This window comes from Crocuta crocuta, unplaced genomic scaffold (genome assembly GCF_008692635.1).
Source record: "Crocuta crocuta isolate KB4526 unplaced genomic scaffold, BGI_CrCroc_1.0 scaffold97, whole genome shotgun sequence".
Classification (NCBI taxonomy): Eukaryota; Metazoa; Chordata; class Mammalia; order Carnivora; family Hyaenidae; genus Crocuta; species Crocuta crocuta.
Genome location: NW_027531999.1, coordinates 6994339 through 7018716, shown reverse-complemented (window position 1 = coordinate 7018716; position 24378 = coordinate 6994339). Strand labels below are relative to the sequence as shown.

Below are 24378 nucleotides of genomic sequence, written 5' to 3'. Positions count from 1 at the left end.
CTCCATCTTGGCATGACCTTCTCAGAAGTCTTTGGCCTTGTTTACTTTCAGAATAGAGTTTAAGTTTGTATGCTAACATTCAGGGCCTCTGTCACTCAGCAAATATGTATTGAACATTTATTATGTGCCAAGTATGTACCTACAAAGGTAACAGGGAGACTCCATGGGGCTTGTTTACTTTTTCTTTAACATGAATCCTTGGCTGTAAGCTCACTGGCCTCTTCTTTGCCCTCTCAGGAACTTTCCTTCATTTCTGGAACAATCTGACAACCTCTCTTCTCTTCTTTCAACCCTTAAACGTTGTCCCAGTTCACCCCTGTGGTACAGTGAGCTGATGTTGTAACCAAACCAACATGAGTTGGTGCCTTGGTGAGTCAGAAACTACACCAGGGTGAGTTTTCCCACAAAGAAAACTTTTATGTGTAGCAAATAAGATCATGGGGAATGGCTTCCAAAGCTATGACTGCCTGAGAGAGGGTGAATGGGTTCCTTTTGTTTAGTGTTAGGATGAATATTTAGATTGGGAAGCCTTGTCTTCCTGCGTAGAGATGGGCGTAAGGGCACACATGCACCTTAAGGGAACATGACAACATGTACATTGTGTGTTATGTAAATGAGACTGAGTCTCCTCCTTGGGTGGAGGTTTTAGTGGTATAATGAGGTAAGGATAATCATAGGTCCTTCCACAGGTCACTCCATAGTCCATTTGCATAGGCTCCAGTCTGGTTTAGCAGAAATGATCTGGGTGGTCTGGGCCAGCAGGAGATCTCGTCAAGGCAGTGGTCACTACCTGAGGGGGCATGGTTTTGGGTTTCATTTGTTGGAGTGAAGGGGAAAGCTGGACAGAAGAGTATAGGGAAAAATCTAGGACGAGGGTTAATGAGTAGGCAGGTGGACCGTAAAGGCCAGGAACTGGGGTCTAGCTGGTGACAATGTTACACCCTCAGGCTCCTCCCTGACTGTGGTAGCCCACAAGGCTGTCGTCTCCCTTCATGGCTTATCCCCAAATCAGGTCATGTCTTATCCCAAAGTTTCAAAGTGGAGAGGGAACTGTTTGCTTTTTTTACACGACTTTTATTTTTTTAAGTAATCTCTACACCCAGTGTGGGACTTGAACTCATCACCCCAAGATCAAGAGTCACATGCTCTTTCAACTGAGCCAGCCAGGTGCCCTGAGAGGGAGCTGTTTTATTTCATTTTTTTAAAAAAGCTTGCTGTATGTCGTATAAATATTATTAATTTATATGGTACATTATGCCTAATATTCGATAAATGTTAGCCAAGTAATTTACTAATAGAAAAAATAGAAACCTAAACTTTCACTTTGCTGAAACCTGATATTTACTGTTCCCCTATTGGAATGTTAATTTGGAGACTAGGAAGTGTTCTAAAGACTGGGGGTGTTTTAAGGTCAGTGCTCCTATAAACAGCAGATCAGAGAGGGGCAACCAAATTTAGTGTCTGTTTGGGGAGGGACTTCAAATGGACTTCAGAGGAAGTTTACGGATGAGAAGTTTGAAACTGCTCAGTGACTTGCCAAGAGTTGCACCATAGGTCAATGGCAGAGCCACCAATAAACCACATTTTCACATGGATACCCAAGGGCGTNAGTGCTATTGCTGGGTCATACGGGAGTTCTATTGTTAGTTTCCTGAGGAACCTCCACACTGTTTTCCAGAGAAGGGTCCTCTGTCTTGATGGGGACTTTTCTCTTCTGAAGACAGGATAGCCTATGGGGCTCGCAGTTCATGCCTTTATCTTGTTTTCCAACGGAAATTCCAATGATTTTTTTCTACCCAGTATAATATACTAATTCCAATAATTCCTTGAGAATTGGCCTCTCTTTAGAAATATGCATAGTTTTAAATTTGGCTCAGGTGCCAGAAACCACTCCTCTCTAGGAAGCTTTCATGATGCCCTCATCTTTTTGTTTGTTTATTTTTTGAGAGAGAAGGAGAAAGCATGCACATATGCAGAAGTGGGCAGAGAGAGAGGGAGAGTCCCAAGCAGGCTCTGTGCTGTTAGTGTAGAGCCCGATGCAGGGCCCTGTCTCAGGAACTGTGAGATCATGACCTGAGCCGCGAAGTCTAGAGTAGGTCCCTCAACCAACTGAGCCACCCAGGTGCCCCCCTCCCGACTTTTAAAAATATTTTTATTTTTAAGTAATTGCTACATGTAACATGGTGCTTGAACCCACAACCCTGAGATCAAGAGTTGCACACTCCCCCAAATGAGCCAGCCAGGCACTCCCATGAGGCCCCCCAATTTTAGTTAGGGACCCCTCTTCTTGCTCCACTTACACTTGATGTATGCAATTACTGAACTGCTGGCACATTCAACAAATGTTTGAACTTGTTAAAAAATGAAATTCAAGCAAGTAAATCTGAAGATTGAATTGGCTTTAGTTAATAATTCATGAACCAGTCAGTATTCCATCTAGCAAGTAGAAGGGGGTTCTGGGGAGCTGATTTCTAGGAAAGATGGTGGGGCAAGAAAGTTATTAGCAAAAGGAAAGTATTGTTCTACTCAATCAAGTCATGACCTCAAGGTTCATAGGTTTCAGCCCTAGTTCAATATGGAAGCTGCTTGGGATTCTCTCTCCTTCTCTCTCTGCCTCTCTCTCTCTCTCTCTCTCTGCCCCTCTTCCACTCTTTCTCTCTCAAAGTAAATAAATAAGTGTAAACAAATAAAAATAAAGGGAAAAAGGAAAAAAAAGAATCAGAGGCATCAATATAAAATCATGGTTTTTAATGTGTGTGTAGACAGAGAAATATAGATGTGAGGGTTAGCATGCACACATTTCCTAGCTCTGTCTGCTTGGAGGGCCTAGAACAATGGAACCCTGGTAGCAATGAGTACATCTAGTACCTACATCTTGCCTTCTAAACACCATTATCTAATAAAAGGAACCAGGACTCTGTGAAAAGTAATTGATTCCAGGGCTAGGATGGGATAAATACAGAATGAGCCTGAAGCATCTCATAGGGTCAGAAAACAAGAAAGTGTTCCTAAAATGATAGGCCTTGTCAGGAGAACACAGGAACCAATCTGAATGGACAGGGCTGGAATGATTATAGCAACAAAATAAATAATAACAGTACTGGATTTTAACCTAGAGAGTAAATATTCATGAGTCCATACTGATATTAAATAAGTTAATTAAATGGGGGTTAAGGGATAGCAATTTCTTAAAGAAGAATTATAGTTAATAAACATAAAGGAGGAAAGGAAAATAGAAAATCACCATTAAGCAAATAGCACAATAATAATTATGATCTACAAGATCCACTGGCAGATGCAAATGTTTGTGGGAAAATCTAGGAGAAGCAGGATGTTTACATAGCCTCAAAATATCTCCCCCGATATAGTTATTAATTTTACAGGGAAAGGTAGTTTGATAGTAGAGGAATATATGAAAGTGGCAGATACCACCTTAACTAAGCCATCATTATCAATATCACCAGTGATAGGACATGAACCTCTTGATACTATGCACTGAGGACACAGTAGCATTTCATTGTCGTTAAAGACAAGGAAAGACTAAGGAACAGCAGAATGGAGATTAAGGGGGCACCTGGCTGGCTCAGTTGATAAGTGTCCAACTTCAGCTCCAGTCATGATCTCTTGGTTCATGAGTTCGAGCCCCATATTAGGCTCAGCGCTGACAGTGCAGAGCCTGCTTGGGATTTTCTCCCTCTCTCTCTGCCCCTCCCCTGGTCGTGCTTTCTTTCTCTCTCTCTCAAAATAGATAAATAAAAAGAATGGAGATTAAGAAGAAGTGACAACAAATTAGAGTGTGGAAAACTGGGTAGGATCATAGAACAGAAAAAGGACATTTGTGGAAAAAGTGGTGAAATTAGCAACTTAGTTATCACTGGCTCTGATTGCTGCACTATGGTAATGTAGGATGTTAACAGTGAAGGAAGTTGGGTGGGAAGCATGTGCTAAAATCAGTTCAAAATAAAAATTATAAATCATGTGCCATATAGAGTATGCCCAAACACATATTCCAATAAAATTAACTGTTGCAATGTCTGTCCACAGCGGAGCGACTTTCAAACAGCTGGCTGGATGTTCGTCACATCGAAAAATATGTAGACCAAGGTAAAAGTGGAACAAGAGAACTACTTTGGTCCTGGGCACAGAAAAACAAGACCATCGGTGACCTGTTACAGATCCTCCAGGAAATGGGGCACCATCGAGCCATCCATTTAATTATGAACCATGGTAAGCATTTATGATCCTTATGATTGGCTCTCTGTCCATTTTATAAGGATTGTAATTTGTAAATGCAAATATTGCATGTTGTTCAAGACCATGACTGGTTGTGCTGTATGTCAGCGATTCGTTACTTGAGGCTTTATCTGAAGGCTTTGATCACTTTTTTTGGGTGACACTTTCTTCTCTTATTGCCTCCATTGTACAACACATTCCTTTCTACCACTCGTTTAGGTTTTTTTTTTTTTTTTACATTTTTTTAACTTATAAAATACACTTTTTTAAATGCTTCATTCTTAGCTGAGAGAATCAGCTTTCCACCCGAAACTCTGACACTAGTTGAATAATAAACAGAATCACAATATTTGAGTAAAACGTAAGTACTTTTATAATTAGCTTTATCATAGAAGTTAAAATATAATTGGGTTTTCCTCCTTGCCCCTTGTATTTTAGTGCAAATGACACCTGCATAATAATCCTGGGATTTGTCTTCTATCTTTAGTGGCGGGTTTATGCCATGGCCTCTAACTCTGCGTTACTCCTCTGCGTTTCACAGTGGCCGAATACTTCCCTCTGTTTATGTTGTCTGTTTCTGATGCTGTGTCATGCCTTAGAGTTAAAGTACCCTGATAAGTAAAGCTCATGAAGCTTTTCCCATTCATTCTTTATCAATAAAATAAGGTCCTGATGTCACCTGTTCTGTTTATTCCACTCTAGATTTATTCACTTCAACCCGAATGATCTTGAGTGATCTTGGGTCTTATGTTACAGACTCAAGGGCTCTTAGGCTGAAAATTCTTTTGAATCAGCATCCTTATTCTTTTGGCTCTTTCATCCAAAGATATTTTTAGCTCTGTATATTTGCATATTTTATATATTTNTGCCTCAGCATTTCTGTATCCCTTGGGTAAATTCCTAGCAGTGTATATTTGCATATTTTTAATGCACTTGAGCCTCTACCTTATCACCCCTACTTAGGAGAAATCTTGCGAAATTTGTACGAGAACACGGTAGCTTCAGATGGACTTTTATATGTTTTTTATGTTAATGAGATATTAGACGGTTCCCAGTAGGCTTGCACTATGATATTGCCTGTAAAACTTGGCTAATCTCTTTTGTCACTATTTCTTCACTTGGTTTAGTACCATAGAATGCTTCACTACGAAGTTGACTGACAAAGGTTAAATATAGTGAGTCCCTGGAACCTGTAAATGCATCACCTTTTCATTCTCTGAGCCTTTTCCAGCTGCTGAAACTGCCCACACGACTTGCTGGTCACAATATAAACTCACACCAATTTGATAGGACACAGGGTCATGTTTTATATTTACAGATTCTGGAATAGATTTCAGGATACCTTTTCACTCTCTATGTTGTTTATTTACACAGCAGAGAATGATATGGACTCTTAGGTGAAAATGTCACTCCTTGCTTGACCCCTGTTGCACATGCAAAATTGATTTCATTTTTAAAAATATGAGATTAGTTGATGGGTGGAAAGACAATGATTTGCTGCCCAAGTACCAGGAGATAGGTAAGTCTGAGATGAAGGGAAAGATAGCACTTTGGTCTGTGAGTCCTTTGCTGAGAAAAATAGAATTATTTAATTGCAACTTGTTTAGCTGATGCTTTGAAATAGAATCTTTAAAGTGTTAGTTGTATAGCTTGTTAAAAGCAGCAGTATGATGATTCATGGAAATCATTAAGTGATCTTACGGAACAGGCGTCTCCTATGATAGTTACTCAATGAATTAGGAGTTAGAGTTCCTAACTGAAAATGCATAAAAAGATTTAGTCTTTCTTTGTTACTACCATGGACAGACTTACCAGTTATCCAAATAATCCATTATCTGTTCAAATATCCATTTTTGGCTACCTTTCCTTGAAATTGTTCAGTTTGGTGGGATGGTTTTCATTTTAGAGGAGAGATCACTTTGTGGATTTGGATTTTCCTACAAATCCTACCAAGAAAGGTCTTGTATTTCCTCCTAGTCACTATTCTTGCAATTAAGGTGGCGGCCATTAGTTAGTTGTTTTCACATCCATAAAACATTCCATCTTATCTCAGGACACAACCTACTTGTTCAAGAAACTAGAATCTTTACTTGCTTTCATTATCTTTCTGGTAGGACTGACCTTACACATTTTGCATTTATATTTCAATGGTCAGCAATTGTTTTCTACTTTTGACATGAAATCCACAGTTTTCTGCTGGCTTCTTAGGAGGGCTATTTTGAATCTTTCATTTTATATGACAATGAACTATTTTCTCCCTTTTTATGGCAACAAAAGGAAAATGGCTTTTAGTGCCCTTAGTTCAAATTTATTCTACACAATACTTACCCATGTTGTTTATTTCTTTTTCTTGCCTAATTACCGTGGCTAGAACCTCCAGTATAATGTTGAATAGACCAGACTTTTTTGTTGTTGTTGTTGTTCCTGATGTAAAGGGGAAAGCATTCCATTTTTCATAATGATGTATGATGTATGATGTTATTTGTGGGCTTTTCACAGATACAGTTTATTAAATTGAGGAAATTCTCTTCTATTCCTTGGGCTTTTATGATAGGTTATTGGATATCATGGGTTTAGCTCTTCATTCTATTAATGTGATATATTACATTGATTGATTTTCATATTGTAAGTCAGTCTTGGATTCTTGAATGAATCCCATTTGACCATGGCGTATAATCTTACATGTTTCTGGATTTAGTTTGCTAATATTTCATTGGGGATTTGTTGTTGCTGCTGCTGTTATTGAAGATTTTTGCATCTATATTCATAAGAGATATTGGGCTATAGTTTTCCTGTGATGTTTTACCTGGCATTGGTATTAGGATAATCTTGGTCTCATAGAATGATTTGGGAATTGTTTCCTCCTCTTCTATTTTGGAAGAATTTGTAAAGAACTGATGTTAAATTTTGTTTAAATATTTGGTAGAATTCACCTGTGAAGCCATTCAGGCTTGGAGTTTTGGATTTCATGGGTTTGTTTGTGGGAAATCTTAAATTATTAATTCAGTCTCTTTCCTTGCAATAGGTCCATTCAGATTGTTTATTTCTTCTTGAGTTAGTTATGGCAGCTTGTGTCAGTCTAGGAATCTGTCTATGCCATTTCAAGTATCTAATTTTCTTTAAGTTTATTTATTTATTTTGGGCAAGAGCATGCAAGTGGGGAAGGGGCAGAGAGAGAGGAAGAGAGAGAATCCCAAGCAGCCTCTGCACCTGCACAGAGACAGCTGTGGGGCTCAAACCCATGAACTGCAAGATTATGGCCTGAGCTGAAATCAGGAGTCAGACACTTAACCAACTGAGCCACCCAGGTGTCCCTCAGTTATCTAATTTTTTTACATGCAAACGTTCATCATATCTCTTAAATTGTTTTTATTTCTATAGGGTTGGTAGTTATGCCTCCTCGTTTGTTTTTGGTTTTAGTAATTTGAGTCTCCTCTCTTTCTTTCTTGGTTAGTCTAGCTAAATCAATTTTGTGATTATTCCAAAGCACCCCTTTGGTTTCGTTGATTTTCTCTTCTGTTTTCATATTACATTTTTCATTTATTTCCACTGCAATCTTAATTCTTTACTTCCTTTTCTTCCTTCAATTTAGCACTTTCTTTTCTGGTTCCTTACAGTAAAAATTCAGGTTATTGATTTAAGATCTTTTTTATTTTTTAAGTTAGGCATTTACAGCTATAAATTTCCCTTTAAGTGCTCCTTTTGCTACATCCAATAAGTTTTGGTATGTTGTGTTTTCATTTTCATTCATCTGAAAGTATTTTCTAATTTCCCTTGTGATTTCTTCTTGGATTCATCGGTTATTTATGGATTTGTTGTTCAATTTTCATGTATTTGTGAATTTCCCAAATTTCCTTCTGTTACTGATTTTATTTCAATTGCATTGTGGTCAGAGAATGTGCTTTGTATGATTTCAATCCTTCCAAATTTATTGAGGCTCATTTTATTGCCCAAGATATGGTCTATCCTGGAGATTGTTCAATGTGCTCTTGTGAAGTATTTATATATTCTCCTGTTTTTGGATGGAATATTCTATAGAATGTCTGCTAGATCTAATTGGCTTGTAGTTTGCTCAAGGAGGACTGTTACTAATTGTGTTTTGTTGCCAGTCTTCTAAACAAAGGAGGTTTTTAAAACATTAGAATACAGTCAAAGAAACACTAGAAGATAAAATAAAACTTTTCTGAAGTCTGAATCAAAATGTCAGATGTGACAGCAAGATATTTCAGGGTTTTCATCTTTTGTTGGAAGCTACATAGACTACCTCAATTCAAATAGAACAGACAGAAGTTACGGTGTATACTTGGGAAGGGGTGGTAGGTGTTTGTGGTTGATCACACACACACACACACACACACACACACACACACACACACACACCTACCTCTAATATCTTATGGCACAAGAGGAGATAAAAAATAAACTAACTTAAGGAGATATAATCCCATAATTATAAAACTTTAAAATATATGGGTAAAAAACTGATACAGTGTTGCTTTTTCCCTTTCAATTTTCTACTTTCTACTTTAATATTTTTAATGATGTCTATCAATAATTTAAGGTAGGTAGGGATGCCTGGGTGGCTGAGTCAACTGAGCGTCCGACTTTGGCCCAGGTCATGATTTTATGGTTCGTGTGTTTGAGCCCTGCGTCAGGCTCTGTGCTGACAGATCAGAGCCTGGAGCCTCCTTTGGATTCTGTGACTGCCTCTCTCTCTGCCCCTCCCCAAGTTCCACTCACATGCGCTCTCTCTGTCTGTCAAAAATAAATAAAAACTTAAAAAAAATAATTATTTAAAGTAGGTATGTGTTAACTGAACAAAAACATGTTTGAAAAATATTTGATGATTACAAAGCTATTTATATGTGTTAATTTGCAACCATTCAAAGGGAATGTTAATGCAATTAACGTTACTAGCAAGGTGTTTATTTTCACAGTCTAAGAAAGAAAAACAACATGCTTATTAGAGACATAAAATTTTGTCTATATCTACCTCCCATTATTTCTCTTTCAGGAGCAGTCTTGAATCCTTCAGAGCAGAGTCATCAAAGAGATAGATTTCCAAACCTGTTACCCAAGGTAGAGTGTATGTGCATAGATAATGAACCTTGAACTCTGTTGCATATGTAATTGAGCAGGGGGATGAAATTATCAGACAGAAAAATACTGGATTTGCAAGTACTTTTTTAAAACCAGTAAAGCTTTAACTTTCTCATTGCTTTGTTTAGTTAGGGATTCAGGAAATTAGAGATTTGTGAGAAGAGTGAAGAGCTTCCTCTTCTCGGTGATCTGTCTTAGATAAGGCTTAGAACTGTTAAGAGTGCTGTGAATTGTGCATTTGTCTTAATTCAGCTTTTAATTTTCCTGTTCTGCTTGGCATTTTGCATGTTGCTGTTGCTTTTTAGGGGAACAAAAATTGGCGGTGATCATTTTTTATAGCTTTAGAAGTCATTTAAAATTGACTATAACTATGACAATGATACTTGAGTCTTTGCAGTTGGTATGGAAGCTTTAAATGTATATGACAATGAATACTGTTGAATTAAATAAAGTAACTTTCCTTTTTACTAGCTGTCTTCTAAATTAGATTCTACTCGATTGCACTGTATAGTCCAGGGGGAGCTTTGGATTTCCGTTAAGGTTCTGTTCTTTCTAGAGTTATGAAATGGAATTACTTCAGTATGTATTTCCTCTCTTAGGAAATAGCCAATGTCACAGTGGATAATGTTCTTACTCCTGAACATAATGAGAAAGGTAAAAAAAAAAAATGTTTTTTTACTTTAAATCATGCTTTGCTTTAAGTTAATTTACAGGGAGAAATAGCAATAAACATATTAACTTCATTAATATGCAAGTTTAGGGTAGAATTTTCATAGATATTGAAATGCTTGCAGTTTTGACTGACACTGATTCTGATGGATGATATTTTATTGTTATATTAAAAATGCATTGGCCAATAGAGAATGTAATTGTGGTCTCTTCCCTCAGGAGGATTTCATATTTTCTGTTAGTGAAATTTGCATTTTTATAGGAGACATTTAAAAATTACATTGGATTTTATATAGTTTTAGAAGTTTTCATAGCCCTTGCAGAGAGATCTGTAGAGGTGTTTGTAGAGCAATGCTGAAGGCCACTATGAAAATCCCATTATTTCCATATCACCTTTATTTCTTTATTAGCAGGGAGAATAATTTAATTCTACTTGGGAATCATTCTGACAAACATTAATGGTTAGTAAAGGCTGCTTTGCCTCATCTTTACCACCAGACCTGTACCTTCTTTGGTTCAAAAGAGAATTAGAGAAGTTGGATAAAATTTGGGTCCTTTAAGATTTAATAATAAGATATAAATCAAACAGCAAATGTGGCAATATATCCAAAATTGGGCTGTGGAGGATTTAGCTAAGCTTTTCCCTTTGGATATGTATTTGATTACCTTTTAAATGTTTTCTCTCGATCTCTGCTTTAGATTATTATTATTTTTTAAAGCTGAAGCATCTTCCTAATTTACTCTAAGGAAGTAAGTTAGAAATTTAGAGGACTTGGCTCATGAAAAATGTTTCTGTCAATCATAGAAAAATTTCTGCTTCTACAGTTGTTTTTTTCTTTTAATGATTTTAGGTTCATAGTCAGTCAAAAGCAGCCCATTGATCTAATGACAAGGAAATAGAGTCCTGGAAAACTTTCCTCAACTGAGATCTTTGGCCGACCTCTTTGGAAGGGTGATAGAATCACAGTACTATTGTTCAGATATCTAAAAAGCCATTTGCTCTGTGGAATGGTGGGAGCCAGACCCAAGAGCAGAGAGCATATGATGGGGTCAGTTTTGGTTCCTGGGCCTTCCACTCCTGGCTTTCCGCTGGGCTCTGAAGTATTTCTAATATGGAACTTCTGGTTCTTTATAACGATGATGTTGATTCTTAAAAAAAAATTCTCCCTACTTTCTACCCTAAGGAATATTGTTTAAATCCTCCATCAGCTTTCAAGGCATCAGAGATGGAACCAAAAATTTCCACAAAGACTTCCTAATTGGAGAAGGGGAAATTTTTGAGGTATACAGAGTGGAGATCCAAAACCGAACCTATGCCATTAAATTATTTAAACAGGTATGGAAAGAATTACTATCGCAGGATATCATTTCCATTTATTTGCTCATATTTCATGCTAGAATGTGTCATTTTTCATCAACATTGAAAGGAGATATATTTGAAAATAAAACTTAATAAATGGAAATAAGATATATGACCTCAGGTGACTGGAAAAAAGGCCATGAAATGAATGCCTGACTTGGAGGAATGTGGAAGTGAAATTTTTCCCATCCCCAGATGTGTCGACGGAGAAAGACTTTTCTGAGAAGCCTTGTAGGAGCTTTGGTACTTTGCTTGTGCTGGTCTGCTCCAGTTGTCTCGTTTTTTTGTTTGTTAGTTTTGTTTTTGTTTTTGTTTTCAGGATGGGCAGTGTCTGTTCCAGGCAGCTTCACAGGCTAAATCACAGATTGGTGTTGGGTGCTACTTTACAAACTATCGTTTATCACAGTCCAAGAGGGTGGGAAAGGGAAGGCATCAAATAGAAGGAGCAAGGCAATGATCAGAGTTGGAGTTTAGCAGAAAGCTGAGTGACTACAGTCGGTAAAGCAGAGAGGGTATTTGGGGATCAAAGCCAGGAGCCTGGAAGAGACAGGTATGCACACATACACCCAGGAGAACTGATCTTCTGGTCTCCCTTGTTAAGGTCAACAGTCAATAAACATTCATTCAGTTCTTTCTGTGAGCTGGGTGCTGGGCAAGGATGAATAAGGCATCATTCCACCCTCAGGGAGCTCAGACCTGTGGGGCAAACGGTCAGGTAAAGCAAAGATTAAGCTGCAGTGTGAGAAGTTGTTGAGCCCAGATTTGCACAAGAGGTCATGGGAGCACAGAACAGACAGCCAGTGCGGAGACAGATCCAGCACCCAGAAGAGTGCCTGGCACAGAGGAAGTACTTGATAAACACTTCTGCAATGCACAAATGGAAAAAGTGGATGAAAGGAAGTGACCTTTCAGCTGGATTCTGAAAGCCTAGTAGAATTTTGGCAGGTAGGAGGCATGGGAAGTGCTTTCTGGGTGAAAGAAAGAGCAGGTGCAACAGCCCGGAGGTACGTGCGTGCGTGCATGCCAACATACACCTTACTCACTAATAACAGATCACTGGGTGGAGGGGAACTTCGTGTGGGAGGTGGGAAGGTAATGGCAGATGATATGGGAAAGGTGGCTGAAGTCGGTGGATGGTTTTTAAGTGGGCGGGTGAAAGGATTAGGTTTGTGTTTTTGAAATATAACTCTGAGCACTGATTAGACGATGGGCTGGAAGTCGGCAGAGGCGTTGGAGGAGACTAGTCTGGAGGTGGGTAGAGGAGGTCTTGGGTGTGTAGTGAAGAAATGGATGGTACTTAAACCAGGGTCCTCAAGCCTGACATTAGTGTCACCTCAGGAGCTTTTTTAAAATGACCCCCTCAGCATCAGGTTAAGTGAGAGTAGTGGTGGCAGGCATCTGTATTTTGACAAAGCTCCCCAGGTGGTTTGGATGTGTCACCAGCGTTGAAAAGCACCGCTCTGAGCCAGGGCAGAGGCAAGCAGAAGGTATGTCTAAGACAAGAGGTGAAATGGACCAAATCTCCTGATCGGTTAGATAGACCTGGGCAAGTAGGGCAGAGGATGGATCTAAGGCGATTCTTCCTCTGCAGCTTAGATTATGGGGCCCTTTTTTCCCCTTTAGTTATTAACCTGATTTTTCCCGCCCCTAAATTGCATTTTATGCCCACTGATTTTATATGGACGTCTCAAGATTCCTGAGGAGACAAATGGTCTAATAAAGAAATGAAACACCATTCAACAAAGAGAATGTGGTTATTCTAGAGGTGGCCTAACAGAAGCCTGTTTCCTAGGGCCAGTGGGTCCCATTTGTACGTTCTCTTAGGGTTGAGCCCCAGAGCCACCCCCCAGTGGCTAGAGCCCTCTGCTTTCCTCGTCTCTCCATGGCCGCTACCAACTCACACTCTCTCGGGAGGTTTTGGGTTTGTTTGTTTTTTTTTTTATTCTGGGGATCTGGCTTCAGAATGGAATGTCATTGCCTTTGGATCTCCTTTCCTTCTTAGAGACAATGATCATTTTCTTGATTGCTTCCAATCCTTCTGGTATAATTTTGGTGACCCTCCAATGTGCAGCCACAGCACCATAGCATTATCTCCTAACACTGATTTCTTCATGCCCCTCTTCCAATGGGCTAGATGCTTTTCTTTAAAGGGTCTTATCTATCTATCCTTGTATCCCAGAGCCTTATTACAGGGCCTGGCCCGTGGAAATTGCTCCATAAATGTTCATTAGGGGAACTGAATGAAGCATGTATGTCTTTTTTATGAGTTTATTTGCTAATCTCTAGGTGTAAAAAGACAGGAAGTAACAGAGTTACCAAAGACCTAGAAACTATACAAGGCCCTAAGTGTGCATGCACACACACGCCCACACACACACACACACACACACACACACACACACACACAGCAGGAAAGATGGGACAATTTAACGAAACCTTAGCCATAGAGTATTTGTTTCTAAAGAAATGTGGTTTTGTAAAATTGGAACACTAACTTCAGTAACCTTTCCTGGAGGGACTGAAGTGGGGAAGTGTCCACGATGCCTCAGATAGGTGCAGCCACATCACCTGGGGCTCTTATAGTGCAGATTCTGGCTCAGCACACCTGGGCAGGGACCTGAAAGTCCGCATTTCTTATCAGCTCCCAGTGAAGCTGAGGTTCCTTGTGCACTGAGCATTAAGCTAGGTTAGCACGAACACAAAAACTAACTCCTGCTTTTTTCAGAATAAGAAAACAATGATCTCAGGGAGGTTAAGTGACAAAAAGTCACAAATATTGAGTGTTAGAAATAAGACGGAGACCAAATCCACCTGGCTCTGAGGACAGTGGCACTTTAAAATGTAAATTCTCATAAAGTGGTCCATGAAAATGATTCGTTAGCCTCCTTTATTGTTTCTGACTCCCTGGGTTAACTTGGAAAATAGCTTCCAGAATTCCAGTTGGATTTCTCTCTCTTTCTTCCTGAGAACAGAGTCTAAAAACCTTGCCCTGTCTTGCAATTTACAAATGATAGAAACTTAGAGCTGATGGAGGCTAATAACATACTTAATTCTTTTGCAGTAGAAGTTAGGATCTTGAGATGCAGAGACATGCAGTGACATAAGGGTTATAAAGCCATCAGGAATAATACCAGGGACAGAGAAGGTCCTTATACAATATTACTGAATTCATTAATTTATTCAATAAATATTCCTGTGTCAGGCACTGGGATAAGCTTCTGAAGATTCTTTGAAGTAAGGAGTTATGTTTTTCAATTTCTTAGTAAGCCCATCATTTCAAAATTAATACAAAGGTAAACCTGAAACCAAATGACCCAAATCATAAATGCCAAATTGGTGAAATCACTTCTAACCGGAATACAGCTATCGCAAACTGGATTCTTTTTAATACCAGGTAGGGCATTTCTGTCATGGGATTTTCTTTGAATACAGATCATATTTTTAAATGTATGTAAATGTGTACAAAATATGGTAAACGGGTTTGAATATAAAATACGGCAACATAATACCCTGCATGAAAAACTTCTAACTTGAGAGCGGTGGTTATAAATCTTTTTGGGAGTTAATGGCTTTTTGAAAATCTGATGAAAATTAAGGATCCTCTCCCCAGAAAAATCTTTATATACATTTACATCAAAAAGGTCAGCTGGTTTCAGGAAGACTATTGACCCTGGTTTACAAATCCCAGAAATAGAGATCCTTTTCTTAATTTTTTTTCTTATTTTTCTCTATGATATTTAGGAGAAAAAAATGCAATGTAAGAAACAATGGAAGCAGTTTTTATCTGAGCTTGAAGTTTTACTACTGTGAGTATATTGGGTCTGGAGTTTCTCCCTCCGTGCCTGGTTTTCATCTTCATGCATTTTTGATTCTATAGCACAGTGCTTGGCATGGTTGGCATGTAATAAATGTGGGGTGGATATGAGAACTTGGGGTAAATTTTTGACATCTGCTTTAGTGTATTCCTTAGAACACATTTTAAAGTGGACCATTCACATAATTCACTTGAACATATTTTAACAAGAAACTGTCACAAGGAAGTGGATTAAATCATGTGTGACTAACATGGCTGAATGTAAAATAACTCCTCCAACGTTAGAATTGTATATATTTTACTGTTTCCCCCTTCCTTAGAGACATGTTAGTCCGAAACTGTTTCATCAGTATTACCCTCTTCAGGAAGAGAGTTTAGACAAAGGAATCAAGTGCTTTTGATGTGCATATTATTTCCTGGGAATTCATTCATGAGCCCAGGTGTCCTCAGAGACAAACTGAAATGACTTCATTTTCATATATATTCATATCTGCAGCTGTACAACCTGCTCATTGGAGGCCCTTAACCCTGTAGACTTCACTCAACACCCTTTATGAAAAGAAATGTTCTTTTCAGATGTTTTCTAAACCAGTATGTGAAGTGGGTGGTGGAGGAGGAGGCATTGCACTAAATCCTGTTTCTATAGCCTGGGCCAGCAATCAAAACATTTAGCCTTCTAATCCTAAAACCTTAATGCATATCATTTAGTCAACAAAAAACTAAAGCCAACATTGTAACCGCAGAAGGTTTCTACATTTGAGCTTTATTTATTTGCTAATGAGTAAGTAATACATTGGAATTTTTCAAAATTCTGAAACTGCCAAAGGATAAATCAAGAAAAGGAATTTTTCCTCTATTGTCTTTAGCCACCCAGCGGATTTGCCCAAGGGCACAGCAGTCATCAGTTTTTTGTAGGTGTTCCCAGAAATACATTGTGCATAAGCATGTATGTGTTTGTTTTCTCTCTTTTTTTTTTTAGAGTTTATTTATTTTGAGAGAGAGAGCACGCGAGCACACACGTGTGTGTGCAAGAGCAGGGGAGGGGCAGAAAGAGACAGAGAGAGAGAATTTCAAGAAGGCTCCACTCTCTCTGTGCAGAGCCCAGTGTGGGACTCAAACCGTGACCTGAGCCAAAATCAAGACTCAGACATTTAACTGACTGAGCTGCCCACACGCCCCTCTTTTGTTTTCTTATTTTCTCATCAGAGGTAGCATATATATTGTTCACTCTTATTTTAGTATTCCATTGTGTTCCTGTACTGTAATTTGATTAACCATTCTCATATTGTCAGATTTTTAGATTTTTTCTAATCTTTTAATATTAGAAAATAATGTTGCAGGCACGCCTGGGTAACTTAGTTGGTTAAGTATCTGACTTTGGCTCAGGTCATGATCTTATGGTTTAGGTCGAGCCCCGAACATAGCCTTAGTCTTATAAGACACAATTTTTTTTTTAACAATAGTTTATTGTCAAGTTGGTTTCCATATAACATCCAGTGCTCATCCCCACAAGTGCCCTCCTCCATGCCCATCTCCCCCCTCCCCCCCACACCCATCAGTCCTCAGTTTGTTCTCAGCATTCAAGCATCTTTCATGGTTTGCCTCCCTCCCTCTCCCCTGCTATTTCGCCCCTTCTTCTCCCGCTTGTTCCTCCATCAAGTTCCTCCTAATCGTCCTATACGTGCAAACATATGGTATTTGTCCTTCTCTGCCTGACTTATGTCGCTCAGCATAACACCCTCAAGGTCCATCCATGTTGCTACACATGGCCAGATTTCATTTTTTCTCATTGCCATGTAGTATTCCATGGTATAGATAAACCACATCTTCTTGATCCATTCGTCAGTTGATGGACACTTAGGCTCTTTCCATGTTTTAGCTATTGTGGAGAGTGCTGCTATGAACATTGGGGTACATGTGCCCCTATGCATCAGCACTCCTGTATCCCTTGGGTAAGTTCCTAGCAGTGCTATTGCTGGGTCATAGGGGAGTTCTATTGTTAATTTTTTGAGGAACCTCCACACTTTTCCAGAGGGGCTGCACCAGTTTACATTCCCACCAACAGTGTAGGAGGGTGCCCGTAAGACACAAATTTTTTACCGGATTGACATTTGTCTTTGCCTATCCTAGTCTTTGCTATGCGGAAGTGGTTTTAATGTAGTTGAGTTTAATCTTTATTTTCTTTTATGGATTCTGGGTTTTATATCATAGTTCCTAAGACCTTCCCCAGTGAAAGGTTATAAAATAATTCTACCATGGTTTTTCCAAGTACTTTTATGATTTCATTTTTTTACATTTATGTCTCTTACCCATTTGGATTTATTCTGGTGAAGTATTTATATATGACTTTTAAGAGAATTAACAACCCCATGATGTTGAATACTCTTAGTGTGCTATTTTTATTATTTATACCAGTAATATTTATTTAGTTTTAGGCTTAATACCAAATATATTACATGTATTAATTCTTTAATCCTCACAGCAGTCCTGTGAGGTAAGTACTGTCATTATCTCCATTTTACAGATGGGGAAACTGAGGTAGATCCTACCTTTTTGAGAAGGTCCAACTCATTTCCTAAATCTTTTTCAATCTCCTTCTTCTCAGATAGTTATTAATGAATAAGTCAGTTGTAGCCCTCTCTCAGAACATGCTGGCTGAAGTGGGATTAGGAGAGAAGCCCATAAGTTAAAAGGAACAAACAGTTTTGTTTCAGTAAACAAAGCGGTAAGATGGGGAGGTACAGAGCACTGAGGGAGGAGAAAATGGTAACCCCGGTGTGGGGGGGTGGGGGACTGGGCAGCAAGTAGGCTTCTCGGAGAAAGTAACATCTCAGCTGAGACCTGAGGGTGAGTGTTTCAAGTTCAATATTAAGGGAAGTGTTTAATCCCTGTGCCTTAAACAGAATTGTGAAGTCCTTGGGATGTGGCTGCTGATTCCTTTTTTCCCTCCTTTCCCAAGGGGAGCAAAGGGAGCTAATAATTTTTGAGGACCTAACACCTGGCTAAACACTTACCTTTCCATTTAATTTTCATGAGAACCTTGGGAAGTGACGTTTTAATTACTGTGTACAGTTGAAGAAGCTTCCTCTGCTAGGGCTTCTGTCACAAAAGAGACAGGGTGACTTAAACAAAAGAAATGTATTTTCTCACAGTTCTGGAGGCTGAGAAATCCAGGATCAAGGCAGATTTGGTTCTTGATGAGGGCGCTCATCCTAGCTTGTAGACACCGCCTTCTAATTCTGTCCTGAAAGGGCGGAGAGGGAGGAAGCAGACTCTTCAGTGTTTCTTCTTATAAGGGCACTCGTCCCATTGTGAGGGATGCAGTCCTAACCCTGACTGCCTCCCACAGGCCTCATCTCCAAGCACCTTTCCATTGGAAGTTAGGGCTTCAACATGTGAGCTGGGTTGGCAGGGGAGCAAGTTGGGGGAGAAACACAATTCAGACCATAGCAAAGAAACAGTCTCACAGAAGTTAAATAACTTGCCCAAGTTCACACAGCTGATCAAACAAGACCGGAGATTCAAACCTAGGTTTGTCTGTTGTTCAGGTCTGTCCATTCCACCACATGGTGGTCCCTCACATTGTGTTTTATCTGCAATAGACACTCACAATTGCTGGTTGAATTGATTTTCAAAGTATTGTATCAGGGCGCCTGGGTGGCTCCATCAGTTAAGTGTCTGACTTCAGCTCAGGTCATGATCTCACTGGTCCTGGGTTCAAGCCCCACGTCGGGCTCTGTGCTGACAGCTCGCAGCCTGGAGCTTGTTTCAGATTCTGTGTCTCATCCCCTCTCCCCACAAAATAAATAAACATTAAAAAAAAGGTATTGTATCTGCAGACCTTCAGATCTATATAATCTAAAATCCTACAACTTAAAAATGTGTAGTAAAAGGATGGCTGAGAAGGGCCCGTAGATGCAAAGCCAGCAGCAGTCTTTATGGCTGCACCACGTTCCAAACCTCACAAACTTGTACAGTGTCCACTTTGCTGCTAGATTGGTAGTATCTAAAGATAAGCAAGTGGTCACTTCTGCCCTGTGAACAAGACAGCAGAGCACCAGGGCCATCACTGCGTCTCTATGAAGTCTGCTAGCTGCTTTCCAAAAGATTTCTAGCTCTTTAAATTATTTTAAAGTTACCAGGTAGTGGTATAAATGAGTTTTTTAGGTAGTCAAATACACCAGCTCAGTTCCTTTTCAGTCCATTGTTTTTCATTTTATAGATATGGTCAGAATTGCAATAGGGGTATGGATCTTGTGTACACACACACACACACACAGACACACACAGACACACACACCCCTTTTAAAAAATATTTTTTAATGTTTCTTTTTTATTTATTTTTGAGAGAGAGAGAGACTGAGCACGATGAGCTGGGAAGGGGCAGAGAGAGAGGGAGACACAGAATCTGAAGCAGGCTCCGGGCCCTGGCCTGTCAGCACAGAGCCTGACGTGGGGCTCGAACTCGAGAACCATGAGATCATGACCTGAGCCAGACGCTTAACCAACTGAGCCACCCAGGCGCCCCAGTACCCTTCCTTCTTTATGATAGGAGGAATAAAAGAAACCTGAAGCTATGTGTGTGTGTGTGTGTGTGTGTGTGTGTGTGTTTTATAGGAAGGTTTTACTTTTGAAGAAACTAATAATAGGCCTTTGTAAATAGAATTTTTAAAAAAAACCTTTATGGGTTAATATTTTAACCCATATTATTATTAACCCAAGCATGCCTAGAACATAGTAGATCATCAATAAATAATTAAATTGAACTGGGTTCATGCTATAGGTGAATTTCACATTTTATGTTTCATATTTGTTACCTGAGTTCCATTGGTTTTCACAGTGATGATACAGGTATTCTAGAAACAGAGTTTTGGGGCACCAAAACTATATCTGACAGCTAGCTCAGAGCCTGGAGCCTACTTCGGATTCTGTGTCTCCCTCTCTCTCTGACCCTCCCCTGCTCACGCTGTGTCTCTCTCTCTCAGAAATAAATAAAACATTAAAAAATTAAAAAAAAGAGAAACAGAGTTTTAAAGGAAAAGAGGCTGAAAATGCATGCTACACTGACATAGAACTCTCATTAAAAATCTTTTTTTAATGTTTATTTTTGAGAGAGACAGAGACAGAGAGTACAAGTGGGGGAAGAGCAGAGAGAAAGGGGGACACAGAATCTGAAGCAGGCTTCAGGCTCTGAGCTGTCAGCACAGAGCTTGACATGGGACTCGAACCCATGACCTGAGCTGAAGTCAGATGCTTAAACCACTGAGCCACCCAAGCGCCCCAGAACTTTGCCATTTAAAAATCAGTGATATATTTGGAGCACCTGGCTGGCCCAGTTGGTGGAGCATGCAACTCTTGATCCTGGGATTGTGAGTTGAAGCCCCACATTTGGTGGAGAGATTACTTAAAACTAAAATCTTTAGGGGCTCCTGGATGGCTCAATCTGTTGGGCGTCTGACTCTTGATTTTGGCTCAGGTCATCGTCTCAAGGTAAGTGGGGTTGAGCCACATGGTGGGCTCTGTGCTGACTGTGCAGAGCCCACTTGGGATTCTCCCTCCCTCTCTCTCTGCCCCTCCTCCACTCATGTGTGTGCACACACTCTCTCTCTCAAAATAAACATTTAAAAAATCTTCAATAATAAATAAATAAATACAATAAAAATCAGTGATATGTTCTTCAACATCAAACTTTACTAATCACATGGATTTTATGTAACTGATTTTAGCTTTATGAAGACCCTGGATATCTTCTTTAGCTGTGTGATGGGTACCCGGCACAGAATCTGACACAGTAATACTCATTAAATGGATGGGTGAAAATAGTCTTCTGTATTCTTCTATTTTGGTGATTTATACAGTATACTTAAAGCAATGAAATGAATAGTTTTAATTGTATTATCCCTATTTAACAAATCTTTGTTATCTTTATTAACACTGCCTTTCATATTGATAAACATAGTTTAATAACAGAGAGTGTCGTCTATTTCTTATAAAGTTCCCAAGACCCCCAAATTTTAAGAAATCGTCACTTTCTTAAATTTTCTGTCTTATATTTGGATATTTTATTTATAGTTGCATGATCACAATCAAAGAATGGCTAGTGTTTGCTAGAACTCTTTAGACCAATTTGGAAAACAAACCTGTGTCATGTGTCCAATGAGATTACCTCTTCCTTCTCCAAATTTATATTTTCCTTTAAACCTATTCCCCGCCCCACCATATCACCCCCAAACAACAGCACTGTTCATTTCCTATCTGAATGAACAATTTGATGGATTTAAAAATCTTTTGTTTCAAGGTTCCATCATCCAAACATACTGGAGTTGACTGCATATTTTACAGAGAGTGAGAAGTTCTGCCTCGTTTATCCATATATGAGAAATGGATCACTTTTTGACAGATTGCAGTGTGTGGTAAGTCAGACCTATGACTTCCCCCCAACTCTCTGACCTCCCGAAACCCTGAGAGAGCTGCTGAAATCTCCTGAGATCCAGGAGGCCAACATGCGTTCACATAAGGGGATCGTCAACAATGGGCTTCCCGAGGAAGTAGAAGACTTTTCCATGAATTAATATTATACTCTTAAAAACGACTGCACAAATACCTGAGTTATTGTGTGTTGTGTAATGTGGTGGCCAAAAGATTTGCTGGAGCCTTACTTCTTACTAGTTCCATATCTTCCATGAGTTTACATTAACTACTCTTCTTTCTTAGATAATTTTTATTTGCATAACTTTACACAAAATACCATTCAATGCAAAGGGTAGACATAAAGGCGATTCAGACTCCTTAAAGAGAAGAAGGTTGAACCAATGCCTTGATTCCTCATATTTTTGAAAGATAAGTTTAACAATTTATTCTGAATATGTTACATTTCAGTGAGGATCAGAATAAAAACAGATTGTTCTCAATTACCCACACTGTTGTGCCACAAATACTTTAAAAATCTTACTTAATGAAGTTTTAACCATAGTTACCTTACTAAGCATATTTTGATTAAGCTAAGGTTAAAATTATTGGGTATTTCTATTGGATGTAAAGAGGACTAGAGTCATTGGTAGTAGAGGAAAATGTATCTTGAATCACAAGTCAGTTATGGGAAACCAAAATGTTCATTCCCCCGTCTTCCCCTGCCTTACCATCTGCTTCTCTTCTTGGCGTACCTCTATGTACTGCACACACGTGTGTTTTACTCCCAGACCAACCACTGTTGTCTTTTTAGGGTAACACGGCCCCACTGTCTTGGCACATTCGGATCAATGTGTTAATAGGAACGTCCAGAGCCATTCAGTATTTGCACAACACGGAGCCGTGCTCGGTCATCTGTGGCAGTGTATCAAGGTAAGTTGTCCCGGGGCTTGACTTGCACCCAAAAGCCCCTTTCAGCATCACAGGGGAGTCATACTTCACACTCTTTTCTACCTGTAGTTTCCCTGGTATGTATGTGTGTTTAAGGATTAAGAACGCACATCTAAGTATTTAAGATTTTTCATTTATTTATTATTTTTTATTTTGAGAGAGAGAGAGAGCAAGAGAAGGGCAGAGACTGAGAAGGAGAGAGAGAAAGACTCCCAATCAGGCTCTGCAATGCCAGCGAAGAGCCTGATGCAGGGCTTGAACTCACGGACTGTGAAATCATGACCTCAGGCAAAATCAAGAGCCAGACACTTAACAAACTGAGCCACTCAGGTGCTCCCAAAATCTTACTTTTTTTGGTGCAGTATAATTGACATACAATATCCACTTAGTTTTAGGTGTACCTTCTAGTGATTTGATATTTTTTTTATTAATGAAAATTGCATCTACCCAGTTTCAAAAGCTACATCTATGTTGCCAAAGGGAGAGTTTATATTATCTTTGGGAATTCTAATGAACGATGTAGGATAGATTGTTTTGCATATTTTATTAATTATACCTGACACTAAACTTTGAAGTGCACCTGTATTAATCTCACTTTTTTCTTTTCAAGTGAGGTTTAAGGGAAGGTTAAGTGACTTGTCCGGGGATTCCCAGCAAGGTAACAGCAGTAGACAGTAGACGATGATTAAAATTCTTTGTCCCTGAGTCCCCAGTGTCTTGCTGATTCCACTGAGCCTGCAGGCTTCTCACTTTACATCTGGGACAAGCCAAGCAGTAACTTCGGTGTTCATTTTTGAAACATGAGAAAATTAGAAGCACCATCTTCCATCTTTCTTTTTCTTCAATAGACCTAAAGAATATTTCAGCCAGAGAGTAGATAGGCTGTAACAAAAATCCCCCTGGTGAATTTTTCCTGTGCGCCCTTCATCTTGAATCTGTTCAAAAGTAGGTAAAGACACCTTGGTGGAGTAGCAGGGATGACTGAATTTAAAAGGCTGATGCCTTTTCTGAACCATCTACTGGTATCTTGCAAAAGCATCTAGTGTGCTTTTGAGTTGAGCAAAAGAGGAGCAGATGGCTTACTTCCTTGTTTTCTGGTGAAATGAACTCCATATAAAAAGACTAGATTTTGGGGCGCCTGGGTGGCTTGGTCAGTTAAGCGTCCGACTTTCGCTTAGGTCATGATCTCGCGGTTTGTGGGTTCGAGCCCCGCGTCGGGCTCTGTGCTGACTGCCAGCTCAGAGCCTGGAGCCTGTTGCAGAGTCTGTGACTCCCTCTCTCTCTGACCCTTCCCTGCTCACGCTGTCTCTCTCTCTCTCCTAGAAATAAATAAAAACATTAAAATAAAAAAAAGAGAAAAAAAGACTAGATTTTTACTTGGCCCTGGGGGGCATAGGGGAACAGCCCATAGATGTCTGCTCCTGGGGCATGGTGGTAATTCATCAACTCTAGTGGCCCCACAGAATCAGCACAAAGCGGGTGCTGCCTCAAGGACCTGGAACAAAGAAAGATACACCATGAAGGTGTCAGGGGCCTGTTTTGAAGGGCCACCCCCAACCTGAAGGAATCCTTCTTCCACCCACCTTACCACCAGCTCCGCACAGTAGGGGCCCAGATATATTTTATCTGAGTAAATAAATAAACACCTGGAACTTTGCTGTATATATTTTTCCTTTGGTTTAAAGTTAAAGTGAATATAGCTTATTTTCAGTCCCAAGCAGTAATACATAATGTTATTAATTTCCCTTTTGTATGACTGAGCTCATAACATCCTTTCTTGGAAGCAGAGCTTGATAGGAGAGAGGGGTGAGAAGCAAGAGAGTGTTAAGGTTCTGATACCTGA

General features: G+C 39.5%; 1 protein-coding gene across 1 annotated transcript in view; it reads left to right on the top strand.

Moving 5' to 3' along the window:
- The first annotated feature begins 353 nt into the window (after window positions 1-353).
- IRAK3 (interleukin 1 receptor associated kinase 3) overlaps window positions 354-24378 on the top strand; it is a 40127-nt gene continuing 16102 nt past the window's right edge. Inside the window, exons 1-8 of the mRNA XM_077775269.1 lie at window positions 354-369; window positions 4045-4227; window positions 9248-9312; window positions 9933-9987; window positions 11187-11338; window positions 15104-15168; window positions 21475-21589; window positions 22399-22517. Of these exons, the coding sequence (XP_077631395.1) occupies window positions 354-369; window positions 4045-4227; window positions 9248-9312; window positions 9933-9987; window positions 11187-11338; window positions 15104-15168; window positions 21475-21589; window positions 22399-22517 (770 nt within the window). The remainder of the gene's footprint in view (window positions 370-4044; window positions 4228-9247; window positions 9313-9932; window positions 9988-11186; window positions 11339-15103; window positions 15169-21474; window positions 21590-22398; window positions 22518-24378) is intronic.